At 37.7% G+C, this 17,815-nt stretch overlaps 1 protein-coding gene across 1 annotated transcript in view; it reads left to right on the forward strand.

The window, feature by feature from the left end:
- The window catches only part of LOC131203228 (bifunctional heparan sulfate N-deacetylase/N-sulfotransferase 3-like), a 96,569-nt gene extending 79,562 nt beyond the window's left edge, over positions 1 to 17,007 (forward strand). Inside the window, exons 9-15 of the mRNA XM_058193216.1 lie at positions 988 to 1,084; positions 2,281 to 2,404; positions 4,337 to 4,511; positions 5,579 to 5,749; positions 8,136 to 8,245; positions 10,929 to 11,031; positions 12,963 to 17,007. Of these exons, the coding sequence (XP_058049199.1) occupies positions 988 to 1,084; positions 2,281 to 2,404; positions 4,337 to 4,511; positions 5,579 to 5,749; positions 8,136 to 8,245; positions 10,929 to 11,031; positions 12,963 to 13,082 (900 nt within the window). The 3' untranslated portion in view covers positions 13,083 to 17,007. The remainder of the gene's footprint in view (positions 1 to 987; positions 1,085 to 2,280; positions 2,405 to 4,336; positions 4,512 to 5,578; positions 5,750 to 8,135; positions 8,246 to 10,928; positions 11,032 to 12,962) is intronic.
- Positions 17,008 to 17,815: the final 808 nt, after the last annotated feature.

Consider the following 17,815-nt stretch of genomic DNA (forward strand, 5'->3'; position numbering starts at 1 on the left):
AGGCAAACTATTCCACTGGTTAGGAAGTTTCTCCTTAATTCCAGATTGTTTCTTTCCTTGATTAGTTTCTTGTCTTGCCTTCTGGTGCTTTGGAAAATAAGTTGAGCCCCTCTTCTTTGTGGAAGCCCCTCAAATACCGCTATCATGTCACCCCTGATCCTTCTTAATCATAATAAAAAAACTATTTGTCTTATACAAAGTCTTTGAGCTAGGAAAATCTTCATGAACAAAGAGCATTTCAATAGCAGTAAAGGAAACTATTGGAAAGTGTTACTTCAGTCTTCTAAAATATACACACCGTCCGGGTACTTTGGCTCCTCTTAGATGACTCTTAGATATGGCTCCTCTTAGATGACTTGGCCAAAAATGGAAGTTCTAACATATCTAAAAGTATACTTTACAGAAGGCAAGATATATCAGAAGAACCCACTATATCATATATCTTTGTGTAACTCTCAAATACTTTTTTTTTAAATCAAAGCTTTAAATATTAGATTTTAATATTTAATATCTTAAATATTAAGACAGTATCATGTAACTCAGTGGGATACTCCTGAATAATCATGTGAGAAAGATAAATATTCTAGTATCATAATAAAAAGAAGTCATGGATTATAATTAGATTAAAATAAAATAATCCCGTATTTTAATTGTAAAGGGATAATATTAATAGCAATGTTCATTTTTTATTTTTCATAGATTCATAAGTTAAGACTTACTGTTCACTAGATGTATTTGGCTTCTTGTATTTTCTTCAGTGCAAGACTTGAGTAGTGTCATATAGATCAGGGGTCTCCAACCTTGGCAACTTTAAGCCTGGAGGACTTCAACTCCCAGAATTCCCCAGCCAGCTTTGCTGGCTGGGGCATTCTGGGAGTTGAAGTCCTCCAGGCTTAAAGTTGCCAAGGTTGGAGACCCCTGATATAGATTAGTGACCAAAAAACCCCCCAAAAAACTAATATAAAATTGTTCTTTCTCTCCCTTTAGAATCCTTGTGATGACAAACGACACAGAGATATCTGGTCTAAAGAAAAAACTTGTGATCGTTTACCAAAATTCCTCGTTATTGGACCACAGAAAACTGGTAAAAACTTTATATAGGGTGTAAATCAAGAATACAAGCATGTGGGTTCATATGCCAATATCTTCTTCAGGCTGTCATAGCTCCATCTCCAAAGACATGTAAAGCCAAAATGTTTGGACTTTTTTATTATTTAATAATTATTTTTATTATTTTTGAAATTGAATGAGAGCAGCAAAATCTCAGTGGATCCTGAAACTCCAATGGATTCTTGCTGTGCCTCCTTTGGGCTGTGGCATGCACGGTATGGTTCTTGAAACCACAACCCATACTGTCACCTGCTTCTTAAGCAAGAGCCATGGTCTATGACACAAGTATCAAACTCACGGTATCACGTTAATCAGGGGTGGTATTCACATACCTTCGCTACCGGTTCGCAAATGTGAGTGCACGTGCCACCTCCGTGCATGCGCAGAGTGTCAAAAACAGGATATGATGTCATCCGGGTGGGTGGGAGGAGCTTCCCGCAACCGCCGCTACCAGTTCGCCTGAACTGGATAGAACCGGCTAAATACCACCACTGACGTTGATGTCTCGTGACACTTTTTTCATTCACGGAGCTGGGATGGGTGTGGTCTGCGTATGAAGCATCCGGCCCATGGGCCACTAGTTTGATACCTTTGGTCTAGGAGATTCTCCAAATTATGCACCAGCTCTTCCAGAAAGAGCGCCTCATCCAGAGCGCTTGGGGTGGAGGCGAAAAGCCAAACTGCTTCATGTTGCCAGGACTGAGTGTTGTCCTTTCGTTTCCTTTTAGTGTCTTTGCAACGTTTTAGACAAAAAAACATTAAAGCAATGCATCTTGATTTCTTTTCCCATTCCGATGCTGCTTGAATAAAAAAAATCAAAGGAAACTTAGTCAAAGGAAACTTACTTTTGTTCGGCAAAGAAAGCTTTTTATACATGTTTGTTTTTTTTTCCTTTAAAATACTTTGTTTTGCAAGATCCAATCTGGGTCGGTCACTGGGACCAGAGGTTATCTGGAACCTCTGGTCCCGGTAAACCGACCGAGATTGGATCTTGCAACCTTATCCTGGGACACGTATATTTGCCTTCATACTTTGTTTGCTTTCTACTTTGTTTTATTTGCTAGTGTAAATGCGATGATGCTTGCTAAAGGAGCTGTACATGAAATAAGGAACTGGTTGACAGAATGCAGAAGTTTCATCTCAACTCTTGGACTGTTACTCTTTTTGCAGGCACAACGGCTTTATATTTGTTCCTGATTATGCATCCTTCCATCATTAGTAACTCCCCCAGCCCCAAAACCTTTGAGGAGGTACAGTTCTTTAATAGAAATAACTACCACAGGGGGATTGATTGGTAAGATGGGCTACTAGTATGAATCTAAATCATTTTGTATTATGCACAACACAAAACAAAAAACAAAAACCATGCCGTATGTCTCATGTGTGCAACTTAGTATGAACTTTTACCGTTCTTCTTAAATTCTGTGTGTATAAGGCAATCCTCAGCAGCATAATTTTTCCTGTTTTCACTTGGAAATTGGAAAATAGCTGTCTAAATATACAATGAATTGCATTAATTGTGCAAGGACTCAAAAATTAATTAAAAAGTCAGCTGCGTATTATATGATGTAAATGCAAATATCTAAACAATCAAAAATCTGAATTTTCATAAAGAAGCAAATTTTTACTTATTAAAGCAATATATTGAAATAAGAGTGAAAAGTCTGCTAAATTTTTCTTATTTTTGCACAGAAATTTCTAAACGTTTCCATGATTTCAAATAAATGTTTTCTATATGTACTGCGGTATATTGTATTTCAACTTCATGGATCAACATCTCACTTCTTTTCAAATGGACGCACCCTAACCCTAGCTTAACCAACTCACTTCTTTTTTCTCTTCTCTGAAATTTTCACACCCTCCCTACACAAAATAATGTTCACTGAATTTACTGCACTTACTTATTCGAAAATGGAAAGTGGGTTATAGCTTAATAGTGTTTTAAACAAATTACTTTTTATTATATCAAGTCCATTAACATACATAAGTCATATTTCTACAAGACCCATAAAATGAAAATAGAAAATGTTACTAAAAAAAGGAAGTGAATGTTGATATTTTAAAATTTTCATTCTGAGGACAAATTTTATACCGTGGACTTTTAACTTTTAATAAGGATAGTTGTAAAGACAGTGTGTAAATTACTGTTTGAATCAATGCCAAGAGCCCTGGAAACAAATGGAAATTTTGGTTATATCATTTCACAGCTGCGATATATGTTACTCATTCTAACTAGGTTTGTAAGATGTCAAAGTTCCAACCAGATTTTTAGATTATGGGTTGTTGTTGTTTTGTTTTTATTTACATTTATATCCCGCCCTTCTCCGAAGACTCAGGGCGGCTTACACTATGTTAGCAATAGTCTTCATCCTATTTGTATATTTATATACAAAGTCAACTTATTGCCCCCAACAATCTGGGTCCTCATTTTACCTACCTTATAAAGGATGGAAGGCTGAGTCAATCTTGGGCCTGGTGGGACTAGAACCTGCAGTAATTGCAAGCAGCTGTGTTAATAACAGACTGTCTTACCAGTCTGAGCCACAGAGGCCCTTGTTGGTGTAAAATAATGTTTCTTTGTCATAAAGATGTCAGAGTTACAGCTGAATTTGACAAGTTTAAATGTAACTCAAACCAAATCACATCCAAATCTCCTAAAGTTAACAAGATACAATGCTTTCTATTTAGAAAATATTTTGAAAATAGAGATACGGTGCTCAGTGGCTAAGACGCTGAGCATGTCAATCGAAAGGTCGACAGTTCAGCGGTTCAAATCCCTAGTGCCGCCTAACGAAGTAAGCTCCCATTACTTGTCCCAGCTTCTGCCAACCTAGCAGTTCAAAAGCACGTAAAAAATGCAAGTAGAAAAATAGGGAAGGTAACAGCGTTCCGTGCGCCTTTGGCATTTAGTCATGCTGGCCACAAGACCATGGAGACGTCTTTGGATAGGGCTGGCTCTTCAGCTTGGAAATGGAGATGAGCACTGCCCCCTAGAGTCGGGAATGACTGGCACACATGTGCAAGGGGAACCTTAACCTTTACCTTTATTTAGAAAGTACAGTTAGGCAGAATGAAAATCAGTTGATAGTCTTCTATTTATAATTGGTTTCACATATATACAAGTTAGCAAAAATGATATGCTTTGCTAGAAAAATAACTTTAATATGCCCAGCATAACTTTTTTTTCCATATAATGCTGTACTAAAATATTTTTCATGTTTTGCAGGTATATGGAATTTTTTCCTACACCGTCCAATGTAACCACTGATTTTCTCTTTGAGAAGAGCGCCAATTATTTTCATTCTGAAGATGCCCCTAAACGAGTTGCTTCTTTAATTCCTAAGGCAAAAGTCATAACTATTCTCATTGATCCATCAGATCGAGCATATTCCTGGTATCAGGTATACATTTTAACAAAATGCAGATTCTAAATGTATGTATGATGATTGGCTTCTGTTATTCATTGCGTACCACAATTACAGTCAAATGTATGGATCATTATTGACAAGTCCATAATTGATAGTCTTAAAAACTGTCAATGAAAGCTTTTTGATCCCTTCTTTAATTGTAATTCAGATGTTTATTGGGCAGTAAGTCATCTCACTGAGAAATGACTGCTACAATTTAAGAATGAACATATGCTTAGCAAACAGAAGTCAATAATTTTTTTAAAAAAAACGTGAAGCAAGAGAAAGCTTTATCACTCAGACAGAAAACCATAAGATTCTATCAAACAATAAAATGTCACATCAAATGAAATAATCGAATTGTTTGTTTTCTTTTTTTATTCAAGAATTAAAATACAAAAAAATAATAACCAGGATCAATCTTCCAGATTGTTATGCTTAAAAACATTCAAACGAATATTCTGAGTGTTATATTTTATATACTTTTGCTTCTGTCCTCTTTTATAACGGTTAATCTGTGTATACCCTTGTTAGTAAGGGACGCAGTGGCTCAGGGGCTAAGACAGCTGAGCTTGTCAATCGAAAGGTCAGCAGTTCGGCGGTTCGAATCCCTAGCGTTGCCGTGTAATGGGGTGAGCTCCCGTTACTTGTCCCTGCTTCTGCCAACCTAGCAGTTTCGAAAGCACGTAAAAATGCAAGTAGAAAAAATAGGGACCACCTTTGGGGTGGGAAGGTAACAGCGTTCCGTGTGCCTTTGGCGTTGAGTCATGCCGGCCACATGACCACGGAGACGTCTTCGGACAGCGCTGGCTCTTCGGCTTTGAAACGGAGATGAGCACCGCCCCCTAGAGTTGGCAACGACTAGCACGTATGTGCGAGGGGAACCTTTACCTTTACCTTACCCTTGTTAGTATTAAATCCAGCAAAATGCTTGTTTCGTATTTGGCCTTGAATCGAAGAGGTACAGTAGCTGCATGAAAGGCAAATGTTCAGAAAAAAAGAATGTTCTGAATTTAAACCAACTTTGCTTCATAGCTGACATCGTAAAATTTGTTTTTCAGCACCAAAGATTTCACAAAGACCCAGCTGCTCTAAAATTTACATTTTATCAAGTAATCACTGCAGGACACCATGCTTCATCGGAACTTAAGATGCTGCAGAAGAAATGTCTGCTACCAGGGTGGTATGCCATTCACCTAGAAAGATGGTTAGCTTATTTCCCACCTTATCAGGTAAACAATATCACATTTCCAACTACTCAGAATCGAATGCATAGGCAGCATTTTCAGTGCTCACAGGCTGCTGTTGTTTTGTTTTTCTGAGCGTAGACTTGAAAATGATGTTTGATCCCTCAGCTGTTGCAAATTTTCAGCACAGTTGGCTTAGATCATGGGTGTCAAACTCGCGGCGTTACTTTGCTGTCACGTGACATTTTGTGATGTTATTTTCCCTTCACGGACCTGGGATGAGCGTGGCCTACGCATGATGCATCCATGCCGTGGGCCGCCAGTTTGACACCCCTGGCTTAGATACTAGACATAGCTGCTCAATCATATTCAAGGAAGTGGTGGGATTCAAAATTTTTACTACCGGTTCTATGGGTGTGGCTTGGTGGGCGTGGCAGGGAAAGGATACTGTAAAATCTTCATTCCCATTCCATTCTCAGGGAAGGATGCTGTAAAATCTCCATTCCCTCTCCACTCCAGAGGAAGGTTATTGCAAAATCCCCATTCCCTCCTGATCAGTTGGGACTTAGGAGACAAAGAATAGAATTTTTACTACCGGTTCTCTGGACTACTCAAAATTTCCGCTACCAGTTCTTCAGAACTGATCAGAACCTGCTGAATAACACCTCTGGTTGAAAAGTACCTTTGGGCTTTATGGCAAATGAAATGAACTGAGCTTCCCATTATGCTTCTGACAATAAGTATCCTCCCCATGACTGATATTCTGAGAATTATTTATTTATTTAGTGTATGACATCTACAGATGTCATGCAATCACTGATACACAAATTTATATATATAAATAAATAAAGAGTGTGTGTGTGTGTGTGTGTGTGTGTGTGTGTGTGTGTGTGTGTGTATGATATGTCCCAGCTTCTGCCAACCTAGCAGTTTCGAAAGCACGTAAAAATGCAAGTAGAAAAAATAGGGACCACCTTTGGTGGGAAGGTAACAGCATTCCGTGCGCCTTTGGCGTTGAGTCATGCCGGCCACATGACCATGGAGACGTCTTCGGACAGCTCTGGCTCTTTGGCTTTGAAACGGAGATGAGCACTGCCCCCTAGAGTCAGCAGTGACTAGCACGTATGTGCAAGGGGAACCTTTACCTTACCTTATATGTGGGCAATACAATATATTAATATAACGATATATTAAATTAAGATAAAACCATAATGAAATCATTATAATATGGAGCCACAGAATTGCAATGGAATAGATGTTATAATTTAATATCTAAGGAAGCTAACCATCTGCTTCTGGTGTGGCTGCGATGAGATCATCCCAGGTGCCTTGAAATTTCCCGAAGAGGCTTTCCTGAACTATATGTGTTATAGTTCATTCTGGAGCACCACGGTCACATTGTGTGCTTTCCGCCATTCCCTACTTAAACAGCTTTGCCTTAGTTCTGGCACGGCCTGTCCTGATTCCATTCAGGTGGCTCCATATTTTTCAAGGCAACTGAATTCCTGGAAATGGATCTGTGTGATTTGTTTGGTTGAGATTGTTAAAAGTTGCCCATCTTGATCGCCATTCTTCATCTAGATCAAGGGTGTCAAACTGGCGGCCCATGGGCTGGATGCGTCAAGTGCAGGCCACAGCCATCCCAGTTCCACAAATGGAAAATTTTCACAAAGCATCACATGACGACATCGTAACACAGCGGGTTTGGCACCTGTGATCTAGATCAGGGGTCTTCAACCTTGACACCTTTAAGCCTGGCGGACTTCAACTACCAGAATTCCCCACCCCAGCTTTGCTGGCTGGGGAATTCTGGGACTTGAAGTCTGCCAGGCTTAAAGGTGCCAAGGTTGAAGACCCCTGATCTAGATCGTAAGACTGTGGTATGTTGTCCCAAATTGGTTTCCTAAACTTAAGCCTGAGGAAAGGTAGAGAGTCTAATATTTTATGTATTGGAAGATAAGCACAGTTTTATAGTTTGCTTAAAAGAAAAGTTTTGAAACTTGTATATACACTTTTCAAGGCAAATCACATTTAATTTCCTACCGATCAATTTGGTTTTTCTAGAAACCTCATTTTATTTGTCAGTTACCAGTGGTGTATACAATTTACAATTGTATTACAAGCTTACAATTCAGATCAATTTCATGTAACGAAATGAACATTAATGAAACTTCGAATCATTAAAATTGATGATAAATATGAATGGATTGCAACCTTTTTCAATTTGCACATCTCTTCCTTTCTAAAACTTGAAAATGAGTTTCAAGTTGTTGTTTATAAAATCTTGAATCCAGAATTGATTACTGATTTATTTTCTTTCTTTCTTTTTCTTTCTTTCTTTCTTTCTTTCTTTCTTTCTTTCTTTTTCTTTCTTTCTTTCTCTGTCTCTCTCTCTCTTTCTCTTTCTTTCTTTTTCTTTTTTTCTTTCCAGTTACTAATTATCGATGGACAGCAGTTGAGAAATGACCCAGCTATAGTAATGGAAGAAGTGCAGAAGTTTCTGGGAGTTACTCCTCATTATAATTATTCAGAAGCTCTAACGTGAGTTAATTTGTTGATTTAACATATTATATACAATTCAATTCAGTAGTGGTTTTCACTTACCTTCACTACCGGTTTGGAACTGTGAGGACGTGTGGTGCTTCTGCGCATGCACAGAACCTTCTGCACATGCTCAGAGCATCCGTGATGATATCCGGGTGGGTGGGCGGAGCCTACCACCACCACCGCTACCGGTTCGCCCGAACCAGGGCGAACCGGTAGAAACCCACCACTGATTAAATTGTACAGAATAAATATTTTTGAGAACAAAGCAACTCATATAATTGTAACTTGGCTTGATAAATCAAAATATGCATAAATATTATATCCCTTCATGTAAGCTATTGAATCAGGCAGTCTATCATTAATACTTAATTGTCCAAACTAAGAAACTGGGGTTACAAGATTTGGAAGAAAAAAGAAACCAAGATTAGAAATATTCTGCTTTACTTGTGGTTTCTTAAAAGGAATAATAAAAGAGCAATGTACATGGCTACATATTCAAATGAACACACACCTTTTTCAAATATTAACACAGCTGCTTGCAATTACTGCAAGTTTAAGTCCCACCAGGCCCAAGGTTGACTCAGCCTTCCATCCTTTATAAGGTAGGTAAAATGAGGACCCAGATTGTTGGGGGCAATAAAAGTTGACTTTGTATATAATATACAAATGTATGAAGACTATTGCTTAACACAGTGTAAGCCGCCCTGAGTCTTCGGTGAAGGGCAGGATATAAATGCAAATAAAAATAAAAAAATATCCTATTTAAATGCCATAGTATAATTGTTTCTTTATTTCTTCTCTTAAACATTTTTTAAAAAACCCTTTGTCCCAAAAAGTTATACCTCTAACATTTTTCTTAGAAGCACATTCTTAAGGAAACAATTAATATTAATATATTAATCAATGAATGACAAATTATTATGATTAATAATAACAAGTACCGGTATATTATTAATTTGATAATATCAGCATTTTATTTTGGGATTTACTCAAATACTACTCCATTAAACCAGAAGAACACTAGCAACTATTCACCACCATTGAATTTCCATAAAGCTTCCTTTAAAATGAATATAGTGGACTATTTATAGTGGACATCCTGTAAACTGGTTCTACCTTTTAAACTGGCAAATAGAATGACATTCTTTTTTCCACTTACAGCAAAAGATATTTTCATCCAAAAGCAAGAAGAACCAAAACTCATTTTCTTTTCCTTTGAGAGAAAAACACAATGCTAACCTCATTCACATGGCATCCAGTGGATCTATAATAAATCATTACATACAGAGGCCATTTGAACTTAAAACATTTATTCACCTGCCCTTAAAATGAGATTGATAACCTTGGTCTGTGTCTTTGTTTGGGTTCCCAGAAGAAAGACTTAGAAGAATATGGTGTCCATTCCTAGCTCTATTTCATGTCTCTGAGTCAGCTGTGCTTTTTTGTTTTGTTGCAGCATGTATACAAAATTGACTTTATTTACTGAGAAATAAAGATGATTTTAAAAGGAAAATAGATCGAATTCACTTCTAGAGCAGTTCTGTTCAGCTTTCTACATCTCCTTCAGAGCTCTTGACCTGAAATACTGTGAATTATTACCAGCTACATCTAAATCCAGTGCTTGTCTTTTTTTTCTTATGCAAAATGATTTGTTAAAATATTTCCATTTAAAACAACTCATTTTTTTTCAAAAGCTCTTCTTTCATTCAGGCACTTTTACTTTTTTGAATTATTTTAGCCTTAAAGGTAAAGGTTCCCCTCACACATATGTGCTAGTCGTTCCCGACTCTAGGGGGCGGTGCTCATCTCCGTTTCAAAGCCGAAGAGCCAGCACAAAATTTTATACATCACAACCTGTAAATTATGTATGGAAATAGAAATACATAAACCTAATCCATATGTATGTATTTTAATTCTTAGAATCTAATTTTCTTGGAAAATCCTGAGAATTAAAAACACGGTCTGTCTTCTATGTGCCAAACTTTTTCAATTAAGAAATTTTAAAATATATTCTCTATAACTTTGTATATATTCTTTATAACTCTGTTATCCTGTGCCAAATTGGAAGAATAGTGAGTCAGATTATTAATCTATTCTATCCTGGAGATTCCAGATACTAAACCTGAAATGTGAAAATCATATGTGCTCATTCATTAAGGTGTAGATTTATATTTTGCCTCATTTAATTTGTCTTGTGAGTAATAGTCTTTTTACAGCTCTTCTACTTTTTTTTTGTTTCTTCCATCAAAAATATTCTGGAGCTCCATTAAAAAATATGAATGAGGAGTAATAATAATGCCCTTCCTATAGGACAGAACAAGATAGCGGCTGGCTGAATTACTGGCTCCAGTCATGTTAATTCCAACTGGAGCAGGGGTGAAATCCAGCAGGTTCTGGAGAATCGGTAGCGGAAATTTTGAGTAGCAAATACCACCTCTGGCTGGCCCCACAGTGTGGACGGAATGGGGATTTTTCCATATCCTTCCCCTGGAGTGGGGTGGGAATGGAGGTTTTGCAGTATCCTTCCCCTGCCATGCCCACCAAGCCATGCCCACAGAACCAGTAGAAAAAAAAATGAATTTCACCACTGATCTGAAGGTCATATAGACAAGGTTATGCAGATAAGGCAATAAAAAGTGTTGACATTTATTGAGTTTAAATGTAGTATATGTTTCAGGTTTGACTCGCACAAAGGTTTTTGGTGTCAACTTCTGGAAGAAGGAAAAACGAAATGTCTTGGAAAGAGCAAAGGGAGAAAATACCCTCCAATGGACTCTGAGGTAAGCCCTTATTTTAGATGTACTATGGATAAAGTCCAATACTTTGAGATATAACAAATGTTATGGGGGAAAGAACTTTGTCCTTTAAGTTTCTGGCAATTAAAAATGTGTTACTGGTACTGGATTGTGCCCATTTATGACACAATCACGTATGGATTGTCATTAAAAATTACTTCGTATTTAGCCAAAATATTTTTTGGAGTATAAGACGCACCAGAGTATAAGATGCACCTTAGTTTTTGGGGAGGAAAATAAGAAAAAGCTGATTGGCAGGTGGATCGGCCTCCCGGAATACCCCCGATCAGCTGTTCCCAGAGGTGAATTTTAGCAACAGGTTCCTTGGTTGTGAGCTCTGTGCCTTCTTTTTTCTGCCTCTGAAATTCCGTTTCAGAAAAAACTTTTTTCTGCCTCTGAAAGCCTCCAAAACAGAACTTCAAAAAAAAAGCCTCTGAAGTTCTGTTTGGGCGCTTCTTTTCTGAAGCTGTATTGGGGGGCTTTTTTTCTGAAGCTCTGTTTGGGGGCTTTTTTTCTGAAGGTCTGTTTTGGGGCTTCTTTTCTGAAGCTCTGTTTGGGGGCTTCTTTTCTGAAGCTTCTTTCAACCTCTGAAACCTCCATTTGAGAAGCTGGGCAGAGCTACATTCGGAGTATAATGCGCACCCAGATTTTCACCCTCTTTTTTGGGGGAAAAAGGTGCATCTTATACTCCAAAAAATATGGTAATTTTGTCTGATATCACTTGCTAATCAAGCATAATCTGCTCCCATTCTACTGAGGCTGACTGCAACTATATTTATTTTGTGAAAAAATGAAGAAGGTTCAAAGAAATAGACTCTCATGTGCCAATCTGTAAATTAAGAGGCTTTCCTATAACCCAGAAAGTCAAACCATTCAGTGTTAAAATACATTAGCTGAAAAGTTGTGCTTAGAAAAATTATTGATTTCATGCATTTGTTTCATTTTTACCCTGCCACAACCCCACAAGATACTTGGCAGATTTAATATATGTTTAACATACTCATGCTAGAGCAGGGGTCTGCAAACTTGGCTCTTTTAAGACTTGTGGACTTCAAGTCCCAGAGTTCCTCAGCCAGCTTTGCTTTGCTGGCTGAGCTTTGCTAGCTGAGGAACTCTGGGAGTTGAAGTCCACAAGTCTTAAAAGAGCCAAGTTTGCAAACCACTGTTCTAGAGCATTGCCAGAAATATTTCAAAAAATGGGTTGAAAATCACTGATCAGTTGTTTGAGAAGGGGATTTACTAAGCCTGAATTTCATGCTTCTTCTTGAACAGCATACAAGTCAAGTGTCATGTTTTTAAAAGGCCACAAATCTGTAACCTAAATAGTGAAATCAAAAGGGAAATCACGTATACTTTCTCATTTTTCTTCCTGTGTGTGCAATCTCTGCTAGATCGATAAGAATATTTGTGTGTTCATTAGTAAAGGTAAAGGTTCCCCTTGCACATATATGTGCTAGTCATTCACAACTCTAGGTGGCAGTGCTCATCTCCGTTTCAAAGCCAAAGAGCCAGCACCATCCGAAGATGTCTCCATGGTCATGACTAAATGCCAAAGATGCACAGAATGTTGTTATCTTCCCATCAAAGGTGGCCCCTATTTTTCTACTTGCATTTTTAAGTGCTTTCGAACTGCTAGGTAGGCAGAAGCTGGGACAATGAGAGTGCACCCCTTTATGTGGCACTAGGGATTCGAACCGCTGAACTGCCGACCTTTCGATCGACAAGCTCAGCCTCTTAACCACTGAGCCACCACGTCCCTGTGTGTTCATTAGTCATCTATTAATATTTATTTTAAAAAAATGATTTATAAAACAAGAAAATATATTTTTCAGATTCAAATAAGTAAAAAAGTAGAAGTATAAATAAGGCAACTGCAGTATTTCGCTAAATAACATGTCAGCTTTTGTATCCACCAGTGCAGGGTTTTTCTGTCAAGCTACTACAGAGATCACAATGTGGAATTATCAAAACTTCTACACAAATTGGGACAACCGTTGCCATCGTGGCTGAGACAGGAGTTGCAAAAAGTGAGATAGCACAAGGACTCTTCTTGACTTGAATTACGAACAAACTTAAGTTTCCAGGAAACTTTATCGGAACTAAGGCTCTTCAACTTGGGGAAAAAGGATTGAGATTTGTGTGATATATTGTCAACTGGATTCTAAAAAATCGTATGGATTTATCTCTGACAGTACACGGATTTCATAACAATGTAAAGATAGATGGATATAGCACAAAGCTTAATCTATCATGACCTACAGCTCTGTCAGAAATATGAAAATGCATCATGTAACTCCTATTCAATGCAATAGGATTGGTAAGTGGATTGTGTTTAGAAACCACTCTGTATATTTGACATCAAGTTTCAAATGTTTGGGTTAAAACTTCAAGAAGGAGATCTATACAACGTTCCAAAATCAGAACAAATATTTACAATTTTATATAGTTTATTCCTATCGCTTTAATAATGTTGTGTGTCTCTCTCTCATGTTGATTTTGTAAATTACCACCTCTGCTCAGTTTTCAAATAATTGAATTACACTGGTGACTTTTTTTAAAAGATAACAAAAATGTAGCACAAAATGCCAAGCTTACTCCCACTTCACAGTTTTGGTTTAGAATGTGGGGTAAGAATATCAATCAGTGAATGTGGGGTAAGAATATATAATATTTTAAAAAGTAAGGATTCCTCCCAATTGGCCTAAATTCTGGGAATAGCATCAACACAGTATAGAAGCAGTTTGCCATTACCTTCTTCCAGAACTCTTTTATGAATCCTCAGTTTAACTGACACTGCTTAATTACTGAGATCAGCCAATGAGCAATATTAAAAAGGTAAAGGTTCCCCTCACACATAGGTGCTAATCGTTCCCAACTCTAGGGGGCGGTGCTCATCTCCATTTCAAAGCCGAAGAGCCAGCGCTGTCCGAAGACATCTCCGTGGTCATGTGGCCGGCATGACTCAATGCCAAAGGCGTACGGAACGCTGTTACCTTCCCACCAAAGGTGGTCCCTATTTTTTCTACTTGTATTTTTTATGTTCTTTAGAAACTGCTAGGTTGGCAGAAGCTGGGACAAGTAACGGGAGCTCACCCCATTACGTGGCACTAGGGATTCGAACTGCTGAACTGCCGATCTTTCGATCGACAAGCTCAGCGTCTTAGCCATTAAGCCACCGCATCCCTATATTAGTGGGTAAGGATTACCATTACTGGAATATATGAGAATTCACTTTATCTGTTCATCATGTCATCAGAATTGGGAGTTTTCATAAATGTGAAGATTTCTAGAAGAGATGGACAGGTGCCTTAACTCACCCGCTATGCTATATCAGGGGAAGAACTATACAGTATAACCATCTGGATATGGATACAGAAAAATGTGAGATACAGACAGGAGTGTTCCTAGGCCTGCTATCTCATTCCATTATCCTTTGGGAGATTTGCGGCTTCAGCAGTTGGAGGAACAATACTGTTTTTTAATGTAAATGATTTACCTATTAAAACCAAGAGCATATAGGATGCTAACATGGCCACAGTTCCTTCATGTGTCACCAGCTTTAACATTCACATGGTTGTTTATGCATAGGGATTCCCACAGTCCTGACTGACAGCAAGAAAACTGAATATGTTCTCAAACCACTGTCAACAGAGTGTTGAGGAAATCACGGTTCCATTAGAGACACAGAGACATTTAAAGCCACAATAAAATTATATTGATGCAGTTGCTACTACACGCGCATGTGCAGAGCATCAAAAAGGGGACATGATAACATCCGGGCGGGTGGGCGGAGCCTCCCACAACCGCCACTACTGGTTCACCCAAGCCGAATAGAACCAGCTGAATACCACCACCGATTCCCTCCTCCCACTACTTCACTAAATACTTTTCAACTAGGTAAATTGGTAACCAGTTGTTGGAAGAATGGAGGCTGCAATGTTTTCATCCAGAACCAGTCAAAAGCTGGTGGGCCTCAGGATTCCTTTATCTTCCACAAAGTTTCATTGATTCATAAATTGGGCAGCTGCGGATGGGATTAAGGTTTCCAGATGGAATTAAGGCTTTCTGGGTTTTCCCACACAGACTAAAAATGGATGCGCTAGGCATTAATCAGGTAATCATCCAAGCAGGCCTTTGATTGTGAAATATCAGACATCTCCCAAACTCCATCCTCTGCCATATCTAGACACTAAGAAAATATTTAGATCACAATTTAAAAGAAAAATCTCAAGAGAAAGAAGATAAAAACCAAACACGTTTATGCCTTCTGCTCTACCTGGGGAAAGCATTGGACATACCCATCCTATTATTGATGCTTAATTGATGCTATGAAAGCAAATAAAGCAAATAAAAATAAATTTAAACAAATAATGTGCTGTTGTTGCCTTTGAAAGCAATATGCACAATTTTAATTTTAAAAATGTGACAAAATGTTGGCTGGAGTTTCGTAGCGATTATCAGTGTTTTAGAAGACTAAAGAAGAATAAATCTTGAATACTATTATAAGCCAATTTTACCTTATTACCATCTGCCCCATGATGCTTCACATCCAAACAATATTGTCAGTATTGGTTGAATGTAAGCTAAAATATATATTTGGAATAAAAACATTGCTGTGTTGTCTTGAAATCCATATAGTTAATTAAATATGCAAAATGTTGCCCAGCCAAAGGTAACATTTTCTTAGTTTAAATATTCTTTAAAAAGACTTTAAATTGGTGTGAGTTGAAAGACAGTCACAGTTTAGAAAATGTTACAGAGTAGGAAGCTCCTTTAGCTTTAACCCAGTTATTGAAAGTCAGCACTTTAAGATGATGTACGAGTTTTTCTACTGTACCTCTCATTACCTTTGGTGAACAAATGTAAAATTGTTCTTGGCCATGTATTCACCCTCCTGTTCATTTGTGAAAAGATTTTTTGCTGAGGAGTGATTCACTTTGTCCTTTATAGAGGTGCAGTCATTTCTGCACAATATGGTAAAACTGCTGAGAACTTTTATGTGGGGGTTTTTTTTTCTTCTTTTCTTTTGTGGCATCTGAGTAAAGGGATCTCATTAGCTGAATGTCTGCATAAAGCAGAGAATATATCAAAAACAGTGTTTCTCTCAACCAACCCCTTCCAGATATAGGCTGAGAAATTTGGGGTGTTACAATTTAATACAGAGGTCTCCAACCTTGGCAACTTTAAGACTTGTGGACTTCAACTCCCAGAATACCTCAGCCAGCAAAAGCTGGCTGAGGAATTCTGGAAGTTGAAGTCCACAAGTCTTAAAGTTGCCAAGGTTGGAGACCACTGATTTAATACACCTAGAAGTATGGGGAAAGACTACCCTAAAATATTAAGTTTCTAAAGAATTACTCTGTAGTAATTCTACAGAGTAGTGGTTCTGCAGTGGTTCTGTGGCAGAGGTTTCTGAGTAAACACTACAATGTGAGCCAGTATTATGTAAATGTTGGTCTTAAAAGCATTAAAAAAAATCACATAAGCATCTAATATCTTGCTTAAGTGAGACTTCATGCCAATGTATGCATATGTGCCTGTATGTGTATACCTATAAAAGTGGAGACATACATATATTTCACAGATCCTTCGCAGGAATTTACAGAATAATATTGATGTGACTTGAGTTGGCTGTAAGAAACAGGTGAAAATAAAATTCAGTGTTAAAACTATCTGTAGGATAGTTAAAGGGGGAGTCAGGTGACAGAAATAGAAACACAAATATTAGTCACATATTCCAAGAAAATTGTGTATGTTTCTATTGCAATATTTGCCCAGTTCTGCACATGAGAAAACTATTATTAATATATTGTACAGATTATACTTTATTATTGCTAAAATGTGAAGCTTCCTCAGGAAGAATAAAAAATGATATTTCAGTGTTGATAGATGTAATATTCTTCTCATTCACATTGAATGAAAATCTATGGAAATGTATTTCTCAAAATTTTTAAAATAAAATAAAACTGGACATTATTCTTCTAGTGTCATGATTTCTGCAGCACACCAATAAATTAAGAATTGTTTTAGGTTTTGCTAAAATTACACAGGCGTGCCATTCAAATAAAGGTTGGCACTCCACATAGTTAAAAGTGATATTTGCTTCATAAAGGAAGTGACCACTGCACAACAGTAGCAGGCATGCTTATACCGAGAGGTATAAATCGGATTGTAAAGTTATATTTTTGCTTTAAAAAACATATTTAATTTATCTTACTTAAATGATTTTAAGGTCGTAAGTGCTTGCATATGTCTAACGTTTTTCGGTCATAAAAATCCTCGCTTTAGTAATGAAGAAATTTCACTATGATTTTTGCCTGATATTTAACCAATTTTATGAACGTTCAATGATGTTGGCAGTTTATCTCTAGGAAAATTATACTCTTTTCTTGGGAAAATGACTGTTTTAAGGCACGGTCCAAAACATCTAGTTCTATTTTCAGTATAAATCCAGGAATATGTTTTCTTATTTTCACGCAAACATATAATCCTGTCAGGCCTGGAGGCTATCTTTTTCATTAGATCCCCAGGCGTGCCACATTTACTATTGTGGGAAACTGGGAGGGGGAATTGTGTGGAGCCAGGGTGATATATGTAGTCATAATAATATTCCTTTCTCAGAGGGTCAAGGACATCTTGCCCTGCACCTGGAAGGATAGAACTGGGAGGCATCTCCAGTTGGGATGGTGCTTTGATTGGATCATGTGATGGACATGTGGGTGCTGGGTAGGGACTTGGACTTTCCTTTGGGTGGGGAAAACCTGGAAAC

Source organism: Ahaetulla prasina, chromosome 8 (assembly GCF_028640845.1).
Source record: "Ahaetulla prasina isolate Xishuangbanna chromosome 8, ASM2864084v1, whole genome shotgun sequence".
Taxonomy (NCBI): domain Eukaryota; kingdom Metazoa; phylum Chordata; class Lepidosauria; order Squamata; family Colubridae; genus Ahaetulla; species Ahaetulla prasina.